The sequence below is a fragment of the Sinocyclocheilus grahami genome, unplaced genomic scaffold, assembly GCF_001515645.1.
Source record: "Sinocyclocheilus grahami isolate Dianchi unplaced genomic scaffold, SAMN03320097.WGS_v1.1 scaffold523.1, whole genome shotgun sequence".
Lineage (NCBI taxonomy): Eukaryota > Metazoa > Chordata > Actinopteri > Cypriniformes > Cyprinidae > Sinocyclocheilus > Sinocyclocheilus grahami.
The window spans coordinates 861,552-885,980 of NW_015505702.1; the positions used below are offsets into that span (position 1 = coordinate 861,552).

Below are 24,429 nucleotides of genomic sequence, written 5' to 3' on the forward strand. Positions count from 1 at the left end.
TCTGCTGCACTTAAGGTTCCGAAGAGCACAGTGGCCTCCATTCCTTAAATGGAAGACGTTTGGGATGACCAGAACCCTTCCTAGAGCTGGCCGTCTGGCCAAACTGAGCTATCGGGGGAGAAGAGCCTTGGTGAGAGAGGTAAAGAAGAACCCAAAGATCACTGTGGCTGAGCTCCAGAGATGCAGTCGGGGGATGGGAGAAAGTTGTAGAAAGTCATCACTGCAGCCCTCCACCAGTCGGGGCTTTATGGCAGAGTGACGGAAGCCTCTCCTCAGTGCAAGACACATGAAAGCCTGCATGGAGTTTGCTAAAAAACACCTGAATAAGATTCTCTGGTCTGATGAGACCAAGATATAACTTTTTGGCCTTAATTCTAAGCGGTATGTGTGGAGAAAACCAGGCACTGCTCATCACTTGTCCAATACAGTCCCAACAGTGAAGCATGGTGGTGGCAGCATCATGCTGTGGGGGTGTTTTTTAGCTGCAGGGACAGGACGACTGGTTGGAATTGAGGGAAAGATGAATGCGGCCAAGTACAGGGATTTCCTGGACGAAAACCTTCTCCAGAGTGTTCAGGACCTCAGACTGGGCCGAAGGTTTATCTTCCAACAAGACAATGACCCTAAGCACACAGCTAAAATAATGAAGGAGTGGCTTCACAACAACTCTGTGACTGTTCTTGAATGGCCCAGCCAGAGCCCTGACTTAAACCCAATTGAGCATCTCTGGAGAGACCTAAAAATGGCTGTCCACCAACGTTTACCATCCAACCTGACAGAACTGGAGAGGATCTGCAAGGAGGAATGGCAGAGGATCCCCAAATCCAGGTGTGAAAAACTTGTTGCATCTTTCCCAAAAAGACTCATGGCTGTATTAGATCAAAAGGGTGCTTCTACTAAATACTGAGCAAAGGGTCTGAATACTTAGGACCATGTGATATTTCAGTTTTTCTTTTTTAATAAATCTGCAAAAATGTCAACAATTCTGTGTTTTTCTGTCAATATGGGGTGCTGTGTGTACATTAATGAGGAAAAAAAATTCACTTAAATGATTTTAGCAAATGGCTGCAATATAACAAAGAGTGAAAAATTTAAGGGGGTCTGAATACTTTCCGTACCCACTGTATATATACGATATGTATGTACAGAAATAATGACAGTCCCCACCCAGGTCTTATTTTTAGCTGATACCTTAGGTCACCGCAATCTGTAGCACCTTTCGATAAAGGTCTTGCTCTTCGTGTAAAAGTGAGTGTGACTTCAGTAAACAGCAGCTGATCAGATTTTAATTCAGTTTTAGATCAACAACACTTTTTATTATATAAACTGCAGTCTTGGTTCACTGTGGAGGAAAAAATAATCCCATCAGACTGAAATTACTTGCTTGTGGATTTTACCAGTAATAAAATAAGCAAAATAAAACTAAATCTATCATCCGACGCAAGTTATTTGACAATGTCAAGGTAGATGTGGCCACAGCCCTACTGAACGTACCAGTTCCACAACATATGTAACTACCATTCATTCAGGAGAAAAATATTAATCTCTCTTGTTGTTCTCCCTCAGGGAGAGTTTGTTGATGACGGCACAGAGACGCATTTCACTCTGAGTGACCATGACTGCTGCATTAAGGCTATGAGCAGCGGCAAGAGACGAGATGGCATCATTCACATGCTGCTGGTGGATGGCATGGAAATCTCAGAGTCAGAGTGATCTGTGTGAATAAGTGTGTTTGGATTATCCATCCTCATGAGAAGTGAATATACAGTCAGGTCCATATATATTTGGACACAGGTACAATTTTTATTTTTTTAGCCGTTGACCAAAACATATTCAAGTTACAGTTATATAACGAATATGGGCTTAAAGTGCACACTCTCCGCTTTAATTTGAGTGTATTCTCATCAAAATTGGAGGAAAGGTTAAGGAATTAAAGTTCTTTGATATGTACCCCCCCCCCCTCCCTTTTCAAGGGACCATAAGTATTTGGACAATTGACTCAAAAGCCATTTCATGGGCAGATGTGGGCTATTCCTTCATTATTTCTACATCAGTTAAGCAAGGTAAAATGTCTGGAGTTGATTCTAAGTGTGCCATTTGCATTTGGAAGCTGTTGCTGTGAACCCATATCATGCAGTCAAATGAGCTCTCCATGCAAGTGAAACAGACAATTGTTAAGCTTCAAAAACAAAACAAATCCAACAGAGAGATAGCAGGAACATTCGGAGTGACCAAATCAACAGTTTGGTACATTCTGAGAAAAAAAGAACGCACTGGTGAGCTCAGCAACATAAAAAGGCCTGGATGTCTATGCAGGACAACGGTTGTGGATGATCGGAGGATCCTCTCCATGGTAAAGGAAAAACCCTTTCACAACATCCAGCCCAGAGGTAAGCGTGCCACTTTCAAAGTCTACAATCAAGAGAAGACTTCACGAGAGCAAATACAGAGGGTTCATCACAAGGTGCAAACAAGGCCAGACCACTTCTGGAAAAGCATTCTTTGGAAGGATGAAATTAAAATCAACCTGTACCTGAATGACACAAAGAAAAAAGTATGGAGAAGGCTTGGAACAGCTCATGATCCAAAGCATACAACATCATCTGTGAAACATGGTGGATGGTGGAGGAGGTGTGACGGCATGAGCATGCATATCTTCCAGTGGCACTGGGTTACTGGTATTTATTGATGATGTGACGGAAGACAGAAGCAGTTGGATGAATTCTGAAGTGTATAGGGATATACTGTCTGCCCAGATTCAGCCAAATGCAGCAAAGTTGATTGGACGGCGCTTCATAGTACAAATGGACAATGACCCAAAACATACAGCAAAAGCAACCCAGAGGTTTTTGAAGGTAAAAAAAAAATGGAATATTCCTCATATTCTGCCATGGCCAAGTCAATCTTCTGATCTCAACCTGACTGAGCATGCTTTTTACTTGCTGAAGACAAAATTAAAGAAAGACCCACAAACAAACATCAACTGAAGTCTGCTGCAGTAAAGGCCTGGCAAAGCATCAAAAAGGAGTAAACCCAGTCTTTTGTGATGTCCTTGAATTCCAGACTTAAAGAAATCATTGCCTGCAAAGGATTCTCAACAAAATATAAAAAATTAACATTTTATTTATGATTATATTTATTTGTCCAATTACTTTTGAGCCCCTGAAAATGGGGGGACTTGTGTATAAAAATGGTTGTAATTCCTAAGCATTTTATGTTATATTTTTGTTCAACCCTTTGAATTAAAGCTCAAAGTCTGCACTTTAATTTCATCCTGATCTTTTCATTTTAATTCTATTCTGGTGGCATACAGAGTCAAAATTATGAAAATTATGTCAGTGTCCAAATATATATGGACCTAACTGTATGGACGTTGAGACAGCATGTGCTCATTTGTGACTACAGATCAGCTTCCCTGGTTCAGCTTGTGCTGGTTCAGTAATGTTTCATTTTGAGGCATGAGAGACAGATGTGTCTTACAAACACATTCTTTAGTTATATTCCTACCTCACATAGCATCAGTGGATACTTGTTTTAATTTAACCCTATAAATGGTTAAAGTCCCGGACCTTTACTGGACAGTTTGATGATTGCCATGTCAAGTATAGACAACATTTTTATTCTTTGTGTGGTAGCACAATCATGTTCTCAAAAGCATAGAGTGGTCTAAATGTGAATTAAATGTAAACGTGTACTTGTTTAGAGTATTCAGTCTAGAATCTGATCCGATCTGACCAGCCACTGACTCATAAATAGGATCAGACTACAGCAATAACATTCTATTTGAAATATGCTTTTATGTGGCTTTGTGTTTTGCGACGCATTGGCTCAAGGCCTCGTGACAAGCAAGATTACTCTTTTCTGTCATTCAGGTTTCATGTGTCTGGTGAATACAAGGTGATGTGACGTGTTAGTCCTCTGTTGGCATCAGCTTTCTTCTGAAAAAAATTATATGTGAAATAATTTATCATGACATATACTGTATGGAACAGTGTTGAGCCTGAACTGAAAAATCTGAATCAAGCTATATTTCCTTAAAATTTCAAAGTTTCTTTTTACTTAGTAATTTATTTACTTTGTATTTTAATGCTAAGGCTTTTTATTTTTATTTTTTTAAATGGTGGTATCAGTATTGCAATTTTAATATTTTTGCTGTTAAAATCTTAATTTGACCCTGATGTATTTTATCTTATAGAGCAACTCTTACATTACAAATGTTAAATAGGTCTTGTTATATTTCTGTAATAAATATTTTCTAGTCTATGAAAAGCATTTTATATAGCTCATTGGACAGATACATGTCCTCATGACAGAATTTTTTGTTGAAATTTGGCATTTATTTGAGTCAAAACATTAAGTGTAATTCAAATCACATCACATGCATAGAAAGGCCTTGATTACTGATAAAATAAACCGTTCATTTGTATGGCATTAATTAAGGAATCAATTTAAACATAAATCTACCAGAAACCCCTCATTTGCATTCTGTTGTAATCAGCCAATAACTATGAACTTATTACAAGAAAACAATTACTATTTTAATCTAACACCAATGTTTGTAAATGTTTTTATATTAAAAACAAAATTTCATGTGACTATGTTAAGAGTAACAAACAACAGTAGAGCAATTAAGGCAAGACCTGTCAGGATTAGTCTGAAAGAAAGAAGCAGCCGTTCAAAGGAGGTTACATAAAGGTTAAAAAAAAATCACTGGCATCTATTATCATCATCACTCATCCAGTAACACGTGATTTAGACTAATGATTACAAAGACCTTTATTCCTTGTTTGTGTATAGTTCAGTATTATTTGTGTGATTACTTTGTTTTTAGAAGTTGATGTTTTTAAAATAAAAAATGTGGCTTGATTGATTGCTTTGTTACTGCATATTGCTCTGTGCAACTACACATGGGTTGATCTGCTGCATATGATTAGGTATTCAGGAAGAGCTTGTTGACCGCTGAAGATTATATGTGTCTGCCCCATGTCAGACAAGCTATCAAAACGATCCAAAGGGTCTGCATTTAAGGAAGGGGGCAAAATCATTTGTGGAGAACCAATCGTGTATGTCCCAGTGAGGACCTGGGCCTGAATGATATAGATGTACTGCTCATGTTTCTGCTCCTTCCACAGCTTCAGGGCTCCATCCACTGTACTGCTGAAGTATATTCCACTGCCATACTTTTGCTCTAGAAATCGAGGAAAACATTTTAAACAAGAAATACCTTCAAAAAAGAACAAATTATTCTGAATGACTTCACATTTGTGTTACCTGCAGGAGGGGCGAACTCTTTCTGAAAGCCCACTCTGCAGATGAGATCACAGAACTGAGCAGACACACGCTGGTAGAGGCGCTTCGGTTTGTCTTTCACTCTCTGCCTATTCATTTTGAACAGCTGCTGTAGCATAATGTTCTCTAGCTTCTCCACCTGTAACAACCAGTGCAACCACATGCCATTACATATTTTTAGTATCACAGCATCATGCTAAACTTCCTCATTGCTGCCTTTGTATGTTATAGTTGAACAGAGATGAAGACAAAAAGCAAATAAAATGACATTGACTACATTAAGCAAAATATTATTTGTTAGTCAAATTTTTTGCTTAACATACAATAGCTGCTCTATAGAAGCATGAAGAAAGCCTACAGTGATGTTCTCTCATAAAAAAAAATAAAAAATAGCATTGTGACTGAGATCGCAGCTTGCCTTTTCAATACTGAGCTCACAAGCACTGAAGGTGTTCCTTGCTTCTTTTTCAAAATCATTCCTGATCATAGGTACTCTTGTATAAAATGAATTGTTAAAGGTCTTGAAAGGAAACAACAGGCCTATGTTGTAAAGGAGAAAAGATTAGATCAGGTCATCCAGATGTTATGAGACATGAACTTAACATCAGCACTATACTAAGAAAACTATTCATCTTTTATTAGACTACAATTTATTTACAGTTTTTAGTAGTTGTACATACATGTCCTTTCCACATTGCTGCTTTTCCCATAGTCATCAACCAAACTCCAGGACATGAAGTTCACCTTGTGCTTCTTGACCATATGGTTCTCTTGCCCTTCCATATAAGCTTTCTCCAAAACTGCACTGATTTCAGGTGTTTGTATCCAAGGTACATCTTTACAGCTCCAGCGAACTACAGAAAACAGAATGCCACATTCTTCAGCTTGGGCGAAGTCCTCCTGGGCCTTACAAAGCATGGACTCCACCTCAATTGCTGCACAACTGACATCTGAAGGGTTTCCAGTGATGGTTATTCCACCATTACCATTCCTGAAGAACTCCTTGATGTGAACATTAAACTTTGTTTGGAGAGAGAGGAGGTTTTTATGATCTCCTTGGTCAAGATATATGACATGGTTATTCTTTATTATCATGTTATCTGATGGGCTTAGCATATTAAATGTCCATGATGTTGCTTCTCTCTGAGCTCTGGAGTCCCTGGAGATGAACTCAACAGTGGGTGTTTTATTTGCCATGATTTCTCTGGCTGCAGAACCAAAGCCTGAAAACATTAGAATGAGGTAACAACATTCATCTCAGTAGTTTTCATGAGTATATATATTATTGCAATCCGGACGAAAGTGTAAAACTATGAAAGCAGGAACATTTTTAGTAAATATGAACAGCATATTTCATATATACTTCATTATATATTTTTCTCACTTGTCATGTCATTGCATACTTCTGGGGACATTGCCTCTCCTTTCATCTTTTTCATCTCGTTTTCGAAAGCCTAAACATTAGTGAAATCAAATATATGAAAAAAAAAAAAATTCTGCTGAATTGCTTTTGTGCATGATTCATTTTATACGACACAAGAAATCCGGATCGCTGGACCAAAGTTCCCCAGTAACATGTAGCCTAACTGAAGTAGCCTTGTTTTTGACATTACAAACAAATCTTACGTTGGATTTGACAAACTTCTGTCAAGACAGGCACGTCAATGACTGCCAAAAATCACATTAAAAAGTTTGTTAAAATTGAAATCGAAAGCAAAACAGTTGCGCGACCTTCAATGCATTAAACGCGCACAGAGGCTATACGTTAGCTAAATAACCTATTACGATGGTCACTCACCTTTTTATTTCCTATTCTGCAATACGTCCTTAGTTTTACCCAAACAGATGGTTTCAAAGTTTCGAAAAGAAGAGACTAGCCTACTGCAAACGGGTTTCTGCTTGAAGCTGAAACGGTTTTTTTACGTTGTGGAAAAAAACCCCGCCTGATGCATGACCTATATGAAAAAAAAAAAAAATTCTGCTGAATTGCTTTTGTGCATGATTCATTTTAAAAACTGTGCTGCACAAAATATTTATGCGGTGGATGAAAATAAAACATGATGAGTATAAAAATACTAAACGAAGGCTCAAACACTGAAAAGCAGAGTATATAATTAGCATATATCACCTCCATCATTTCATTGTCCTTTGGAAACACAACTAAATTTACATCTAGTTTCTTCTTTGTGTTCTGTTTGGCAAATTCTTTCACAGCATCTGTCATAATTTTGGCAACCTCCAATTTCTTAAAGCCCAGATTACCAGTACCAATAGCTGGGAAAGAGATGGACTTGTAATTCGAAGCAGTTTTCTTCAGACTATCCCATACCACGCTGTAAAGAATCTACAGACAACAACAAAAAGACATACTGTTTGTATTAAGACAGTTGGGACAGATCAGATTGTGTGCTAAATTACTGATAAAAATCAAATCTACCTGTGCAGCCTTAGGCTCAGACCTCGGTGTGCATACAGTATGAAAAACCGCTAAACAATTCAGATTATATCCTTCTGTCGCATAGAGATTAACTCTTGTCCAATTTTGGGTTGTGTTTTTGTTTTTGTAAATCTCGTCTTGAATCTTGTTGCCAGCTTTCGTTAAAATTGCTCTTGAAATCAGCCCCTGGGACAAATCACAGTTTGGTGCTATGGTATTTACAATTACGTCAACCTGGTGATTGAAGCAAAGTGAAAAGAAGCACATGAAATATCAATGTAAAATGTTTTTCCAAAATTAATTTTTTTCTTACAATTCCATGGTTAATATCAAACAAACTTTTTTAGAACTTACTCAAAATGATACAAAACCATTGTGATCATATAAATCTGATTGAACTTCAGAGCTTTGTAATTGATCACTCTTCTTTTTTTCTATGAGTACTAGACATTTTTCAGTCTTACCTTTTCCTCTTCAATAGACCCTTTTTTAAGGTGCAGTGTTATGTTCTCAAACCGCAAACTGTTGCATGAAGAGGAAGTCATGGTCTGGTTTTGGCCTTTCACAGCCCCACTGTACGAAGCAGAGGTGCTGGTCGGATATAAAACCGCCCTAGTGGCTCTCTCCATTTCTTGGACTGTGGGTTCATCATTATTGACCAGATGGATTTCTACATTCTTGTCTCGAAACCTTCCATTTTCATAGAACTGTTTTATAGTATCAACAATAATGTCTGCACAGCAATCTCTTGGAAAATTGAAAAGGCCAGAACTTAGAGCAGGAATCGCAACAGAAGTAATGTTTTGACTTACAACTGTTTGTAGGATACTAATGACAGTATTAGATAACAAGGGTGCAGCTCTATTGACATCTTTCTTGGATGGATTTTGAGACACTTTGGGACCCACAGCATGTATGATATAGCTACATGGGAGTTTTCCAGCACGAGTGAGTACAGCTTCGCCTGTTTTCACTTTTCCACATTTCTGTATAATGTCATCACTCCATTTCTGGATCATTGGTCCCCCACACTCACTCAGGGCTTGTGCAAGACCACCTCCATGATTTAGCTTCTCATTAGCTGCATTGACCACAGCGTCCACTTTATGACGTGTAAGATCATCTTTCCAGACTGATACTTCAACTCTGTTGGACAGCTTTGCGGAGTACCTCATCTCAGCACTCCAATCACCACTTGTGTGTCTACCAAAGGAACCAGCCTCTTCCACATTGTGAAGAATAGCGGTGCAATTAAATTTTTCTTTAACAGCATGGCAAAAGGCACTTTTACACTTTCCTAGAATGGCAGCATGTCCTGCAACCAGTGGCATGACATTCTGTTCTATGTCACTCATGGCTCGTTGCTTCCTCAGGACACAGACCTCTGTGGAAATAAAGTATTGATCATTATACAAAAATATTTGACCACAAATTCATTAGTCAAAATATCCTATTGGAATGTGTACAGGATTTATATTGGGATTTCTTACTTAATTTAAAAACAATGCTAAAGCATAATAAAAAATCATTTTTAAGTAATACATTTGTATTTAATTTTTACAGTCCTACTGAATATTGTGTAATGATTATTGTATCCCTAATAGTTGTATTGGAATAACATCTTACTAATGGCGAGTTCAAGGACATGAGACTGAGAAATACCTACATGAGTTTCAATATCCTAAATAATTTTCTTGAAATTCCTTTTAATGGCCTAGTGGCTTTTATTCCTTTTGGTAATTTTAATAGTCCCACTGAGAACTACAGTTTCTAAGGGTTCTTCACTTTGTTTTGTTCTAATTCTAAGAAAAGTCTTCTACTAAGGTTGCCTCCTAAAAATGATTTGCTCGTTGTAACCCTCTGCATAAAAAAAACACCTGCTAAATGGTAACATTAACAAACGTCAATAAATGCTGTAAAATTATTTTGCTTATAGTTCATGCTATGCTAAGCAAGAATTAATAACTAATGTAAACAAATGAGATGTTAAGTGTGACCGAAAATTCTTCAGTCACCATTAATTAACATAAAAAATAAATAAAAATAAAAGATTCAATGGAAGTAAATGGTGACCGAGGCAGAAGAAAGATCTGAAGAAAGATGTCAAACAGGTTTAACCACTTTTACCGTAACAACTCAAACAAAACTGGACAATTCCGCAACACACTCAAAATAAAGCGAGTAAAACTAGCCTATACTATAGTTTAAGTTTGCACTGATGTAAAGCATGTTATACAAGTAAGCGTAAGATCGTGTTTGTAAAGTTGAAACACGTCGTCGTTTAATTAACGACACAAGAAATCCTGATCGCTGGACCAAAGTTCCCCAGTAACATGTAGCCTAACTGAAGTAGCCTTGTTTTTGACATTACAAACAAATCTTACGTTGGATTTGACAAACTTCTGTCAAGACAGGCACGTCAATGACTGCCAAAAATCACATAAAAAAGTTTGTTAAAATTGAAATCGAAAGCAAAACAGTTGCGCGACCTTCAATGCATTAAACGCGCACAGAGGCTATACGTTAGCTAAATAACCTATTACGATGGTCACTCACCTTTTTATTTCCTATTCTGCAATACGTCCTTAGTTTTACCCAAACAGATGGTTTCAAAGTTTCGAAAAGAAGAGACTAGCCTACTGCAAACGGGTTTCTGCTTGAAGCTGAAACGGTTTTTTTACGTTGTGGAAAAAAACCCCGCCTGATGCATGACCATATACAGAGAAATCAAAAGTGAAAGTCTAAGTCTTTACACTGAGTTCAACAAACACCTCAGTCACAGGACAGGCAGAAATGGCAACTGATGAGTTTCCATTCGCTCTCTATGTGGAGGGCCAGTGGGACCCCCGCACTTCCAAACTAAAAAACAAACTTATCATCTATTTCCAGAGTAAGAAATCCGACGGAGGCGACTGTGAGGTGGAGTACCCTGTTTCTGGCGGACAGACAGCAACTGTTCGGTTCAAATCAAAGGAAGGTAAAGTTGCCTGAACTTCTACAACTGTTACTAGGCTATATAGGCTGTATAGTATATAAAGTGATGCCTAATATGGGAAGTTTTTTAATTATAGCTAGCTTAATTATCTCGAAACATGTTATGGAGTTACCGTGGGAGGAGTCCAAGAAAGGAAACTGTTAAAATTTGTTTGCGTAAAGGTGCAAATGAAACTTAATAAGTTTGTTCACTCATGTAGGCCTATGTTCTTATATTTGTCCCAGTGAGACAGCGGGTTCTAAACAAACAGACGCATGAGCTCAACATTGGTCAAAAAACAGTGAAAATCACTGTGAATCTTCCGCCATCAGAGGTCTCTGTTCCTCAGGTGAGTATTCAATATAACAACCGAGTAACGTGGACGGCTAATACTTAAACTTGGAGTAAAAACTCAACTTTGTTTTTTAGGAATCGACCTCTTCGACCAGCATCATCACAGCGGGTAAGTCAGACATCCGGCTTCTGCTGCCCTCTGCTGGATACTTTCTGTTCCGCCACACCTAGCACCCCGAACTTAACCAATGTTACCAAATGTGCTCGTTATTATAATATTATTATTATTATATTTTTTTTACTAAACTCAAAAATATGAAATAGTATTAATAGCATGATAGCCAAACATGAGGTTACATCAACAAAAGTCGTTTTAAGTGTTAGATCAAGTAGAAAAAAAAATATTCAAAAAATATTGTTACCACTTTTTATAGTTTACTCTGATAAATTCCGTAACTTGTAAAACCAACTGTACAGTTATAACAATCTAAACATGTTTGCAGCAAAATATAACAAATTGTAGACAGTGGCGGCTCCAGGATTTTTTTTGTTAGGGGTGCTGGGGGGGGGGGGCTTAACAGTTCAGAGGGGGTGCTAAAAAACTAAATAATTTTATTATTTATAAGCCTATAAGCTTAAGCTATCTAAATAGCATGCAAATTCAGCCACCTTGTGTTATACAGCAACTTCGAAAAAGGCACATTTTAAATTTTTAAATTTTTCTGACCATCAAGTGTCAGTCACTCTCAATGACAACTGGCAGGAAAACATGGTACATTCTAACCATTTTTTTTTTACAATAGATAAAGTGCCGACAATTCATACAACTATTTCCACTCAGTGGCATAGCGGAGGGGCCCCACGATAACCTCCCCGTGCTGAGATGTGTCGTATCATGTGTCGACGATAGCCATAGATATTGTCAAAAGCATCAAAAATTTCTGTGGTATTAAACTTCTCATATGCCACTGTTATTAGTGATATAACTTCTAATGCCAACTGCCAAATATGACACTTACAAATTAATACAATTATGAAGGCACATAAGTAGGGATTTTTTTTTCTTTTTTATTGTTTTCTTTTATTTATTTTTACACATCTATTTAGTCATTTTTTCTGACCATCAAGTGTCAGTCACTCTCAATGACAACTGGCAGGAAAACATGGTACATTCTAACCATTTTTGTGATGTGTCGTATCATGTGTCGACGATAGCCAGAGATATTGTCAAAAGCATCAAAAATAGGCATTATTAAGAAGATTTAGCATTTCCAATTAATGTAGGCCTGTTAAATTCTTCTTATTATTATTAGGCCTATTATTATTATTAGGTTACTTTTATTATTAAATTACATGAAATTATTGCCCCGCAACACAAGTTATTAGCTTACTCCTCATTGAAAATGTTTTTAAAAAGTTTTTTTAAACAAGTCTGATAATTTATATAATGAATTATTGGCCTATAATTAAAATTATTAACACTGCAGTCATCAATGAAAATTAAGAGCAGCTTTTTTTCGTGCACCGATTTTCAAAAACAACCTGTTTAACGCGAAATATGTTTCTTCTCATGTTTTTCACGATATGGGCCACAAGAGAAATATTAGGGAATAATTTAAGACAGTTATATGCCGTTATCACCATATGTTGAAGTAGTTTCGTCTCTCGTTGTCTCTCAGAGAATATGCGTCGTTAATGCAGCGTTAGAAAGCTCTGTCAGTTTTTTTATTTTCACCGGCATAACTCTTGCGCACAGTTTGCGCATTGCTTGCTTGTGTTACTTGACCCGTCCCCCATAATATAAATAGTTAACAGGCCACATATTAGGCACTTTTTTAGGTTTTTAATCGTTGTTTTTCAGTGTTAATGAAAGTGACACCAAAAAACAGGAACATTTGGAAATCCTTGGGGGGGAGGGGTTCCTCAGCGTGATATGAGTTACACGAAAGTAGCACTGGTGTCATAAACAAATGGGTCCGCCTAGGATAGCCCTTTGTAATCCTAGTAACACTTCAAGGCCATGATAGTAGGTCACCTATCACTGAGTAAAAGTCAGTTCAGTTTTCTGCAAGTGCCGCACAAGTCCTGAAAAGTGAAGCCAAAATGTTTCAATCACCCCCAGGTTGCTGGCTGCAGTACAGCTCATAAACCTTAACCTCTCCATGTAAACAAATGGGACATGAGCCAAACTAAAAAAATCAAGTTACACTTAAAATATTTTTATCCCAAATATGGTTTCTGTCATTTTACGTAGTTCTTATCGCACTGATGAATGTTCAAGGCAAGAGCCCTGCTCATCATTAAAAACTAATAAGATGGTCTAGTAAGTGCACAAGGCTACATCATAAATGTGTATGCCCTCATGGCAGGAAAATACTGGTGGAAGAGAGTAGAGATGTGTCATCAATCTATTATTATTAATTTAATTTTTTTTACAGTCTATGGTTTTCTGTTCCAGTGTGTTAGCATTGCTATTGTATTAACAAGTGATCTTTTTCAGGGTAAATATTACAAATGTGATTTTTTTTTATTAATTGCATGCTTTTATCAAAAGATCAAAGACAATATTAGATTTATTAAGCAGGCAGGCTATACTACACTATGCTGAGCAGATAAGAACATGGAATGTTTATTTTTTACAATGTATGGCTTTGAATAGTTAACATTATTAGTAATATTTAATTTAGAATTCACATTAATTTACATAATTACATTTAAGACTACATTTCATGAATATTTAAACCCATTTGTTCATGACACCAGTGGTAGTTACCCAGATGATATACAATATTGTCATGGACGACTGTACCAGAGGGGTTCTGACATATTAGTAAATGTTTGATCACCGAGCAGGATTTAAAATGGCGATGGGAGGCAAGCACACTGACAAGGACGCTGAAGACTGCAGCCTCTAGCATCAGTCGCTAGTGCATCTCTTAAGAACAGTGGAGTGAGGTTTACTCACACAGCTCTTACCAGCTGGCCTCCATTACAAATTGATGATCAGAATCAAGTATTCTAGTTGTGTAATAAAATGAATTGATGATATGTATACTTTGTATGCATACTTCGTAAATTATATGTATACTTTGAAAAAAAATCATCTTTACATCATCAGCATAGTACGCACTCACCTCGCAAATGCCTTGAATACTTTTTGCACTTATTTAGTTTGTCCACAATGCACTAACACTGACCCAGTCCACTATTCCCAGTCCACTATAGTCCACTATTTTAAACAGGAGGTGGAATGACAATAGGCACCTGCGTTGACGAGCGCTTGTGTGACTGGGTAAAAAGATACCCACAACTCAGTTTAAACAAATACAAAGACATTTTTTATTGGTCATAACATCTGGAAAGAAATAGCACAGACACTTGACAAATATGAAATTTCCTACTGCATGTGTTAAATGCTGTGCATCCACACACTCTATCAAATGGAGTATACTTTGAAAGGATGTGCATTCAGCTGTACGCATCGGCATCAAACTTTTGCATCAAAACTGAAGTATACTTTGGGTTTTAGTATGGTCATTTGCATGACACCCTACCACAAACACGATACCCAAGTTTACATGTTAAGTGTTAAATGATAATCCTGAAATTAATTCAAATTGAAGTAATTCTACATATATTTGTATCAGCATAGTTAAAACGTTTTAGTGTTTTTACATTCAGGTGAACCACAGAGAGAAGAAGAAAAAGAGGAGAAGGTTGAGCCACTTGAGGAAACGGAAGAAGATACAACCCCTAGATCAGCTGTAATTGAAAACATTCAAAACATCAAAACAGTGTTTCTGACAATGCTGGTGGAAAATATCCTGAAAGGATCTTCTGCTGAGTCAAAAGACTTCAACATCGAAACATCGAAATAGAGTAACTGTGCTGTAGTGGCATTTTCCAATAGCAAGTGTAAGTCATGGGTTGTATCCCACAACACAATGTACTCTTCAGATGTGCATGCAAAATTCTAGCCTTTTACTAAGGTCTTAGTGGTGGTCACCGTGCTCTTATTTCCTGTTACTTATATTTGATTCCACAGATGCAGAACATTTCTTTGTATCCTCTCCAAGCAATGGAATAATTAAGAAGAAAAACATGAAAGTCCGATTGCTTGAGATGACTTCAAAAGTGAAAGCTGAAGGCTTACCTCCAAACTCAAACTCTGACTTAGTCATGCTGTATTTTGACAAATTTGGAGAAGTAGAGGATGATGGGGTAACATTTGAAATAGATCAGTCAGCAATAATAACTTTTACAAATCTTGAAGGTACATGAAGTAGTAACATTTGATTTATTAGTTGAATTTCATTTTGACAAATGCATAAACTAAACAATGTATGCTTTTTCAGATGTGCAAAGAGTCCTCAAAGAGCAACATCAGCTTAAAAAGCAGCCTTTCAGAGTACTGCCGTACTATGAAACACTACAAACAGCTCTATATGGTAAAGACAGACCCCCCCTGAGACTTCCAGAGGCATTTATTGAGAAGATTGATAGAGCTGTATGGCACCACTTAAAGGAAAACAAAAAATCTATGGATTATATCAAGCAAGCTATCTCCAGTCATTTTTGTGAGATGGATTTTCAGTCCTCAGCAGTGAAGATCAGTCCTTCTCAATCCCTACTTAACAATGGTGTGCAGACAAGAAAACTCATTCAGACATGGAGAGAAAATGCCCTCTCTGTGTTTTTATCATTAACATCTGAGTTTAAATCCACTGAGTTCTGCATTCAGAAGGATGCGTGGACAGAGATACAAACTGAAATCCAAAAAGAAGTAGTGGGAGAGGCTGTCACACTGGTTCCCAATGTGGATGAAGGAACAATAACTGTAGCCGGCCTGAAAGAAGATATGAACAGGATTGAGGGAATTCTGACAGAAACTGTTGAGAGAGTCACCCAAAGAATCCAAAGGGAGAAGGGCAGTGAGACGGGTGAAACCAGTATGACTCCATCCATTTACAATCTCGTTCTCCGTGATGGTTTGGAGCAGCAAATTTGTGACAAATTTCCAGAAATTAACATCACATACCATGTGCACAGCCGAAAGTTAACTTTTTACGGTCTGAAACATGAGGTGCTGGAAACAAAGAATAAGATACTGCAGGCTGTTCTTAATTTGATTCATAAACCAATTGAGCTCCACCAATCTGTTTTAGATTTTCTGCTCACCAAGGATGTAGAGGAAATGACCAACAATTTGTTTTTAAACAAAGGAATCAATGTGGCATTAGAAGCTGATGGAAAGAGAGTTTTGCTTGTTGGGAAAACAGACAATGCCTTGAGTGTTGGTGAGAAGCAATTGCAGACAGATCTGAGTCATCTAAACTTCAGTGTAGAAGATCCCAGTGTTCTAGGAAGATCAGACTGGCATGACCTAGTCTCTCACATAAAAAACACTGTCACAAATGTCACAGTACAGACAACTGTCAACCAGGTGGTGGTTTCTGGCTTTGTAGATTCCATTACCGATGTTGAACAAGAGTTACATAACTTTGTTCAGGAAAACTCTCAATTTGAGAAAACTCTGAAGTCTCACAAGACTGTTGTCACATACATAAAGAATCATAAAAAGCAGGATTGGTTTGAAGAGGTGAAAGGTAATGTGAATGTAAACTTCAAAGGTGAAGACATTGTGATCAGTGGCTCAAGGCTTCATGTCTCTAAGTGTGTGCTTCTGTTTGAGGACTTGCTTAGATCTGTGCATAACTGCACCATGAAAATAGTTAAACCAGGGGCAAAGAAGTTTTTCAAGGAGAAAGAGTTAATGTGTGTTACATATGTCCAGACAAATATGAATTGTTTGGTTCAGTTACTAGATGAGTATGACCACCCACATGACACAGTTCAATCACTGATAATAAAACCTGTTTATCATTATAAAACACATGAAGGAATGGAGATTACAGTAAACAAAGCTGACATGTGCTCGTTTCAAGTGGATGCAGTGGTCGGTGGATGCAAAGAGAACCTCCTACTGGATGGAGGTTTAGTCAAGGTCCTCTCAGATGCTGCTGGTCCTAAACTTCAGAATGACTGCAACCAGACTGTCAAAAAACGGAAGTTGACAACAGGTGATGCTGTTCTCCTCGATGCAGGAGGGCGGCTGCGATGCAAACATGTCATCTTAGCAATAGGACCTAATTATAATATTAACAAACCTCAGGAGTCTGAAAAGCTCTTGAAAAAAACTGTGAAAAAGAGTCTGAATTTGGCAGATCAAGAAAGCTTCCAGTCTTTGGCAATCCCAGCCATTGGCTCTGGTGTAGCTGGTGGTGGTTTCCCACTGGACTTTTGTGCAGACACCATTGTGAAAGCTATAAAAGAGTTCTGTGATTTTGTTGAAGAGGACAATACACTGAACAAGATTCACCTAGTTGACAATAATGATAAGACAGTTCAAGCTTTAGAAGCAGCAGTGAAGAAGGTTTATGGGGCCAGTGCGCATACCCACAGCATGGCATCTGGAAGCAGTTCAAGCAGCCAGCAGCAAAATCAAAACCATGCAAGTTCTTCTCCAAGCCAACACCAGACTGCCACACTCTTTCAAGGAGCATCACAAAGTTTTCAGACAAAAGAAGGTTTAACCATCACCCTTATGAAAGGAAACATTGAGGACACAACAGTGAGTTCAGTATTATTACACATAATTGTATTTGGTGTCTTACTTTTTGCTGAAGCTCATTTTCTATTTGAAATGCCAAAATGCTCTTGAAGGGATGTACTTGAGAGGGTTTTATTTATGTTCGTTTTCCTCCAAAAGTTTCAAAGGGCCCTCCGCCTTTTTCATTTTTTTGTTCATTTTGAAGTAGAATGTCGGAACATTATTTGAGCTGACTATGCATCTGTAAATATCTGCTTTTTTGTGCAGATGGACGTCGTTGTGAACACTCTCAGCAGTGACCTAAATCTCAGCGTGGGAGCTATTTCAAATGCCCTTCTCAAAGCAGCTGGTCCTCAGCTTCAGGTTCTGCTCAATCAGCAAGTCACAGGCTCTGCCAATATTGGAGCAGTCTTTGAAACAGCAGGTGCAAACCTGAAGAGCAAACTGGTGTTCCATGCTGTTGTACCACACTGGAATCAGGGACAAGGAAATGAGCAGAAGGTAATACTCATTGATTGATTTTTGGTGATTAGTAGTTAAAAAAAATCTGTTTTATATAAATGTTTTTATTCTCTTTGAGCAGGTGCTGGAGGATATCATGGATAAGTGTTTGAGTCTGGCAGAGCAACGTCAGCAGAGCTCCATTTTATTCTCTGCCATTGGCACAGGAAACCTGGGGTTTCCAAAGCCACTGGTGGTCTGCACTATGCTGGACTCAGCCTTCAAGTTTAGCAGTAAAAGAAGTTCAAAGCATGTGAAGGAAGTGGTATTTGTTCTTCACCCCAAAGATACACAAACCATTCAGGTACAAGATGTATGATGTCATATCAGTCTTTTTTTAGATCCATGTGGAATTCCACATCTGCAGATTTTTGACCCTTTGTAATCCTAGTAACACTTCAAGGCCATGATAGTAGGTCACCTATCACTGAGTAAAAGTCAGTTCAGTTTTCTGCAAGTGCCGCACAAGTCCTGAAAAGTGAAGCCAAAATGTTTCAATCACCCCCAGGTTGCTGGCTGCAGTACAGCTCATAAACCTTAACCTCTCCATGTAAACAAATGGGACATGAGCCAAACTAAAAAAATCAAGTTACACTTAAAATATTTTTATCCCAAATATGGTTTCTGTCATTTTACGTAGTTCTTATCGCACTGATGAATGTTCAAGGCAAGAGCCCTGCTCATCATTAAAAACTAATAAGATGGTCTAGTAAGTGCACAAGGCTACATCATAAATGTGTATGCCCTCATGGCAGGAAAATACTGGTGGAAGAGAGTAGAGATGTGTCATCAATCTATTATTATTAATTTAATTTTTTTTACAGTCTATGGTTTTCTGTTCCAGTGTGTTAGCATTGCTATTGTATTAACAAGTGATCTTTTTCAGGGTAAATATTACAAATGTGATTTTTTTAAATTAATTGCATGTTTTTATCAAAAGATCAAAGACAGTATTAGATTTATTAAGCAGGCAGGCTATACTACACTTTGCTGAGCAGATAAGAACATGGAATGTTTATTTTTACAATGTATGGCTTTGAATATTTAACATTATTAGTAATATTTAATTTAGAATTTACATTAATTTACATAATTAAATTTAAGACTACATTTCATAAATATTTAAGCCCATTTGTTCATGACACCAGTGGTAGTTACCCAGATGATATACAATATTGCCATGGACGACTGTACCAGAGGGGTTCTGACATATTAGTAAATGTTTGATCACCGAGCAGGATTTAAAATGGCGATGGGAGGCAAGCACACTGACAAGGACGCTAAAGACTGCAGCCTCTAGCATCAGTCGCTAGTGCATCTCTTAAGAACAGTGGAGTGAGGTTTACTCACACAGCTCTTACCAGCTGGCCTCCATTACAAATTGATGATCAGAATCAAGTATTCTAGTTGTGTAATAAAATGAATTGATGATATGTATACTTTGTATGCATACTTTGTAAATTATATGTATACTTTGAAAAAAAATCATCTTTACATCATCAGCATAGTACGCACTCACCTCGCAAATGCCTTGAATACTTTTTTGCACTTATTTAGTTTGTCCACAATGCACTAACACTGACCCAGTCCACTATTCCCAGTCCACTATAGTCCACTATTTTAAACAGGAGGTGGAATGACAATAGGCACCTGCGTTGACGAGCGCTTGTGTGACTGGGTAAAAAGATACCCACAACTCAGTTTAAACAAATACAAAGACATTTTTTATTGGTCATAACATCTGGAAAGAAATAGCACAGACACTTGACAAATATGAAATTTCCTACTGCATGTGTTAAATGCTGTGCATCCACACACTCTATCAAATGGAGTATACTTTGAAAGGATGTGCATTCAGCTGTATGCATCTGCATCAAACTTTTGCATCAAAACTGAAGTATACTTTGGGTTTTAGTATGGTCATTTGCATGACACCCTACCACAAACACGATACCCAAGTTTACATGTTAAGTGTTAAATGATAATCCTGAAATTAATTCAAATTGAAGTAATTCTACATATATTTGTATCAGCATAGTTAAAACGTTTTAGTGTTTTTACATTCAGGTGAACCACAGAGAGAAGAAGAAAAAGAGGAGAAGGTTGAGCCACTTGAGGAAACGGAAGAAGATACAACCCCTAGATCAGCTGTAATTGAAAACATTCAAAACAGTGGTCAAGAGTTTCTGACAATCTGACAATGAAATATCCTGAAAGGATCTTCTGCTGAGTCAAAAGACTTCAACATCGAAATAATACCAGAGAGTAACTGTGTAACTGTGGCATTTTCCAATAGCAAGTGTAAGTCATGGGTTGTATCCCACAACACAATGTACTCTTCAGATGTGCATGCAAAATTCTAGCCTTTTACTAAGGTCTTAGTGGTGGTCACCGTGCTCTTATTTCCTGTTACTTATATTTGATTCCACAGATGCAGAACATTTCTTTGTATCCTCTCCAAGCAATGGAATAATTAAGAAGAAAAACATGAAAGTCCGATTGCTTGAGATGACTTCAAAAGTGAAAGCTGAAGGCTTACCTCCAAACTCAAACTCTGACTTAGTCATGCTGTATTTTGACAAATTTGGAGAAGTAGAGGATGATGGGGTAACATTTGAAATAGATCAGTCAGCAATAATAACTTTTACAAATCTTGAAGGTACATGAAGTAGTAACATTTGATTTATTAGTTGAATTTCATTTTGACAAATGCATAAACTAAACAATGTATGCTTTTTCAGATGTGCAAAGAGTCCTCAAAGAGCAACATCAGCTTAAAAAGCAGCCTTTCAGAGTACTGCCGTACTATGAAACACTACAAACAGCTCTATATGGTAAAGACAGACCCCCCCTGAGACTTCCAGAGGCATTTATTGAGAAGATTGATAGAGCTGTATGGCACCACTTAAAGGAAAACAAAAAATCTATGGATTATATCAAGCAAGCTATCTCCAGTCATTTTTGTGAGATGGATTTTCAGTCCTCAGCAGTGAAGATCAGTCCTTCTCAATCCCTACTTAACAATGGTGTGCAGACAAGAAAACTCATTCAGACATGGAGAGAAAATGCCCTCTCTGTGTTTTTATCATTAACATCTGAGTTTAAATCCACTGAGTTCTGCATTCAGAAGGATGCGTGGACAGAGATACAAACTGAAATCCAAAAAGAAGTAGTGGGAGAGGCTGTCACACTGGTTCCCAATGTGGATGAAGGAACAATAACTGTAGCCGGCCTGAAAGAAGATATGAACAGGATTGAGGGAATTCTGACAGAAACTGTTGAGAGAGTCACCCAAAGAATCCAAAGGGAGAAGGGCAGTGAGACGGGTGAAACCAGTATGACTCCATCCATTTACAATCTCGTTCTCCGTGATGGTTTGGAGCAGCAAATTTGTGACAAATTTCCAGAAATTAACATCACATACCATGTGCACAGCCGAAAGTTAACTTTTTACGGTCTGAAACATGAGGTGCTGGAAACAAAGAATAAGATACTGCAGGCTGTTCTTAATTTGATTCATAAACCAATTGAGCTCCACCAATCTGTTTTAGATTTTCTGCTCACCAAGGATGTAGAGGAAATGACCAACAATTTGTTTTTAAACAAAGGAATCAATGTGGCATTAGAAGCTGATGGAAAGAGAGTTTTGCTTGTTGGGAAAACAGACAATGCCTTGAGTGTTGGTGAGAAGCAATTGCAGACAGATCTGAGTCATCTAAACTTCAGTGTAGAAGATCCCAGTGTTCTAGGAAGATCAGACTGGCATGACCTAGTCTCTCACATAAAAAACACTGTCACAAATGTCACAGTACAGACAACTGTCAACCAGGTGGTGGTTTCTGGCTTTGTAGATTCCATTACCGATGTTGAACAAGAGTTACATAACTTTGTTCAGGAAAACTCTCAATTTGAGAAAACTCTGAAGTCTCACAAGACTGTTGTCACATACATAAAGAATCATAAAAAGCAGGATTGGTTTGAAGAGGTGAAAGGTAATGTGAATGTAAACTTCAAAGGTGAAGACATTGTGATCAGTGGCTCAAGGCTTCATGTCTCTAAGTGTGTGCTTCTGTTTGAGGACTTGCTTAGATCTGTGCATAACTGCACCATGAAAATAGTTAAACCAGGGGCAAAGAAGTTTTTCAAGGAGAAAGAGTTAATGTGTGTTACATATGTCCAGACAAATATGAATTGTTTGGTTCAGTTACTAGATGAGTATGACCACCCACATGACACAGTTCAATCACTGATAATAAAACCTGTTTATCATTATAAAACACATGAAGGAATGGAGATTACAGTAAACAAAGCTGACATGTGCTCGTTTCAAGTGGATGCAGTGGTCGGTGGATGCAAAGAGAACCTCCTACTGGATGGAGGTTTAGTCAAGGTCCTCTCAGATGCTGCTGGTCCTAAACTTCAGAATGACTGCAACCAGACTGTCAAAAAACGGAAGTTGACAACAGGTGATGCTGTTCTCCTCGATGCAGGAGGGCGGCTGCGATGCAAACATGTCATCTTAGCAATAGGACCTAATTATAATATTAACAAACCTCAGGAGTCTGAAAAGCTCTTGAAAAAAACTGTGAAAAAGAGTCTGAATTTGGCAGATCAAGAAAGCTTCCAGTCTTTGGCAATCCCAGCCATTGGCTCTGGTGTAGCTGGTGGTGGTTTCCCACTGGACTTTTGTGCAGACACCATTGTGAAAGCTATAAAAGAGTTCTGTGATTTTGTTGAAGAGGACAATACACTGAACAAGATTCACCTAGTTGACAATAATGATAAGACAGTTCAAGCTTTAGAAGCAGCAGTGAAGAAGGTTTATGGGGCCAGTGCGCATACCCACAGCATGGCATCTGGAAGCAGTTCAAGCAGCCAGCAGCAAAATCAAAACCATGCAAGTTCTTCTCCAAGCCAACACCAGACTGCCACACTCTTTCAAGGAGCATCACAAAGTTTTCAGACAAAAGAAGGTTTAACCATCACCCTTATGAAAGGAAACATTGAGGACACAACAGTGAGTTCAGTATTATTACACATAATTGTATTTGGTGTCTTACTTTTTGCTGAAGCTCATTTTCTATTTGAAATGCCAAAATGCTCTTGAAGGGATGTACTTGAGAGGGTTTTATTTATGTTCGTTTTCCTCCAAAAGTTTCAAAGGGCCCTCCGCCTTTTTCATTTTTTTGTTCATTTTGAAGTAGAATGTCGGAACATTATTTGAGCTGACTATGCATCTGTAAATATCTGCTTTTTTGTGCAGATGGACGTCGTTGTGAACACTCTCAGCAGTGACCTAAATCTCAGCGTGGGAGCTATTTCAAATGCCCTTCTCAAAGCAGCTGGTCCTCAGCTTCAGGTTCTGCTCAATCAGCAAGTCACAGGCTCTGCCAATATTGGAGCAGTCTTTGAAACAGCAGGTGCAAACCTGAAGAGCAAACTGGTGTTCCATGCTGTTGTACCACACTGGAATCAGGGACAAGGAAATGAGCAGAAGGTAATACTCATTGATTGATTTTTGGTGATTAGTAGTTAAAAAAAATCTGTTTTATATAAATGTTTTTATTCTCTTTGAGCAGGTGCTGGAGGATATCATGGATAAGTGTTTGAGTCTGGCAGAGCAACGTCAGCAGAGCTCCATTTTATTCTCTGCCATTGGCACAGGAAACCTGGGGTTTCCAAAGCCACTGGTGGTCTGCACTATGCTGGACTCAGCCTTCAAGTTTAGCAGTAAAAGAAGTTCAAAGCATGTGAAGGAAGTGGTATTTGTTCTTCACCCCAAAGATACACAAACCATTCAGGTACAAGATGTATGATGTCATATCAGTCTTTTTTTAGATCCATGTGGAATTCCACATCTGCAGATTTTTGACACTTGGTACAATAATAATGAGTTATTTTCACTTCACTAATACTATATGTCACCCACAACAGGTATTCACAGATGAGTTTAGCAAAAGGTTTTTGGGCCAGTCTGCCTCAGCAAGTAACCCCACACAGCCGCAGAGCACAGGTGCCCAAAACGTCACTTTTTCTTATCCAACCATTTGTGCAATCACTTATAACTAACTGATCTCACTGTCGTTTTTAGTGGATGAATGAAGTCAGTCAGTTCCCCCTGATTATGATACATTTCCTTAATGTTTATTTAGTTCTGTGGTATTTTACAATGAAATTACAGGCCCCTTCTCAAAGGTCATAACAAAATCTGGGATTCACGAGACTACTGTGGGAGGAGTAACACTTCAGGTCCTGAATGGTTATATTACTTTAGATAAAACTGTTGTCATTGTTAATTCGATTAATAAATATTTTACACTGAAT

At 37.9% G+C, this 24,429-nt stretch overlaps 5 protein-coding genes across 8 annotated transcripts in view; 4 read left to right on the forward strand and 1 right to left on the reverse strand.

The window, feature by feature from the left end:
* The window catches only part of faima (Fas apoptotic inhibitory molecule a), a 6,094-nt gene extending 4,141 nt beyond the window's left edge, over positions 1–1,953 (forward strand). Inside the window, exon 5 of the mRNA XM_016237717.1 lies at positions 1,567–1,953. Within this exon, the coding sequence (XP_016093203.1) occupies positions 1,567–1,713 (147 nt within the window). The 3' untranslated portion in view covers positions 1,714–1,953. The remainder of the gene's footprint in view (positions 1–1,566) is intronic.
* A 2,362-nt stretch (positions 1,954–4,315) lies between these two features.
* On the reverse strand, positions 4,316–11,191 carry parp9 (poly(ADP-ribose) polymerase family member 9). Of its 4 annotated transcripts, XM_016237761.1 has the most exons (10): positions 10,283–10,412; positions 10,111–10,152; positions 8,191–9,110; positions 7,727–7,960; positions 7,418–7,633; positions 6,674–6,743; positions 5,970–6,512; positions 5,708–5,829; positions 5,272–5,428; positions 4,316–5,188 (listed from the first exon to the last, which is right to left on the reverse strand). In XM_016237761.1, the coding sequence occupies exons 3-10, from the start codon at positions 9,079–9,081 to the stop codon at positions 4,902–4,904; spliced, it is 2,520 nt and encodes an 839-aa protein (XP_016093247.1). In that variant the 5' UTR covers positions 9,082–9,110; positions 10,111–10,152; positions 10,283–10,412; the 3' UTR covers positions 4,316–4,901. The 4 variants fall into 4 exon arrangements, with proteins under 4 accessions (XP_016093247.1, XP_016093248.1, XP_016093249.1 ...); XM_016237762.1 differs by lacking the exons at positions 10,111–10,152; positions 10,283–10,412 and adding an exon at positions 11,117–11,191; XM_016237763.1 differs by lacking the exons at positions 10,111–10,152; positions 10,283–10,412 and adding an exon at positions 10,603–10,659.
* On the forward strand, positions 10,511–18,446 carry LOC107555064 (poly [ADP-ribose] polymerase 14-like). Its single transcript, XM_016237759.1, is given in 8 exon segments — positions 10,511–10,703; positions 10,946–11,049; positions 11,130–11,163; positions 14,676–14,909; positions 15,040–15,267; positions 15,350–17,625; positions 17,872–18,105; positions 18,188–18,446. Coding segments are annotated over 8 exon segments (3,531 nt in total). The 5' UTR covers positions 10,511–10,519; the 3' UTR covers positions 18,425–18,446.
* Positions 18,447–19,351: 905 nt separating this feature from the next.
* Positions 19,352–24,420, forward strand: LOC107555021 (poly [ADP-ribose] polymerase 14-like; the record flags this gene model as incomplete). The annotated part of the gene is given in 8 exon segments (XM_016237706.1): positions 19,352–19,397; positions 20,158–20,406; positions 20,537–20,764; positions 20,847–23,122; positions 23,369–23,602; positions 23,685–23,906; positions 24,040–24,118; positions 24,287–24,420. Coding segments are annotated over 8 exon segments (3,468 nt in total), but the record flags the coding sequence as incomplete, so codon positions are not given.
* Positions 20,237–24,429, forward strand: part of LOC107555066 (poly [ADP-ribose] polymerase 14-like) — a 16,762-nt gene continuing 12,569 nt past the window's right edge. The window contains exon 1 of the mRNA XM_016237764.1: positions 20,237–20,267. The gene's annotated coding sequence lies outside the window, so the exon portion shown is untranslated. The remainder of the gene's footprint in view (positions 20,268–24,429) is intronic.

Coding starts and splice junctions, on each gene's coding strand:
- parp9 (XM_016237762.1), bottom strand. CDS start 9,081: ATGAGTGACATAGAACAGAATGTCATGCCACTGGTTGCAGGACATGCT. Junction 7,634..7,726: donor CTGAGCCTAAGGCTGCACAG/GTAGATTTGATT, acceptor TGTTGTCTGTAG/ATTCTTTACAGCGTGGTATG. Junction 6,744..7,417: donor AGGACAATGAAATGATGGAG/GTGATATATGCT, acceptor ACTAATGTTTAG/GCTTTCGAAAACGAGATGAA.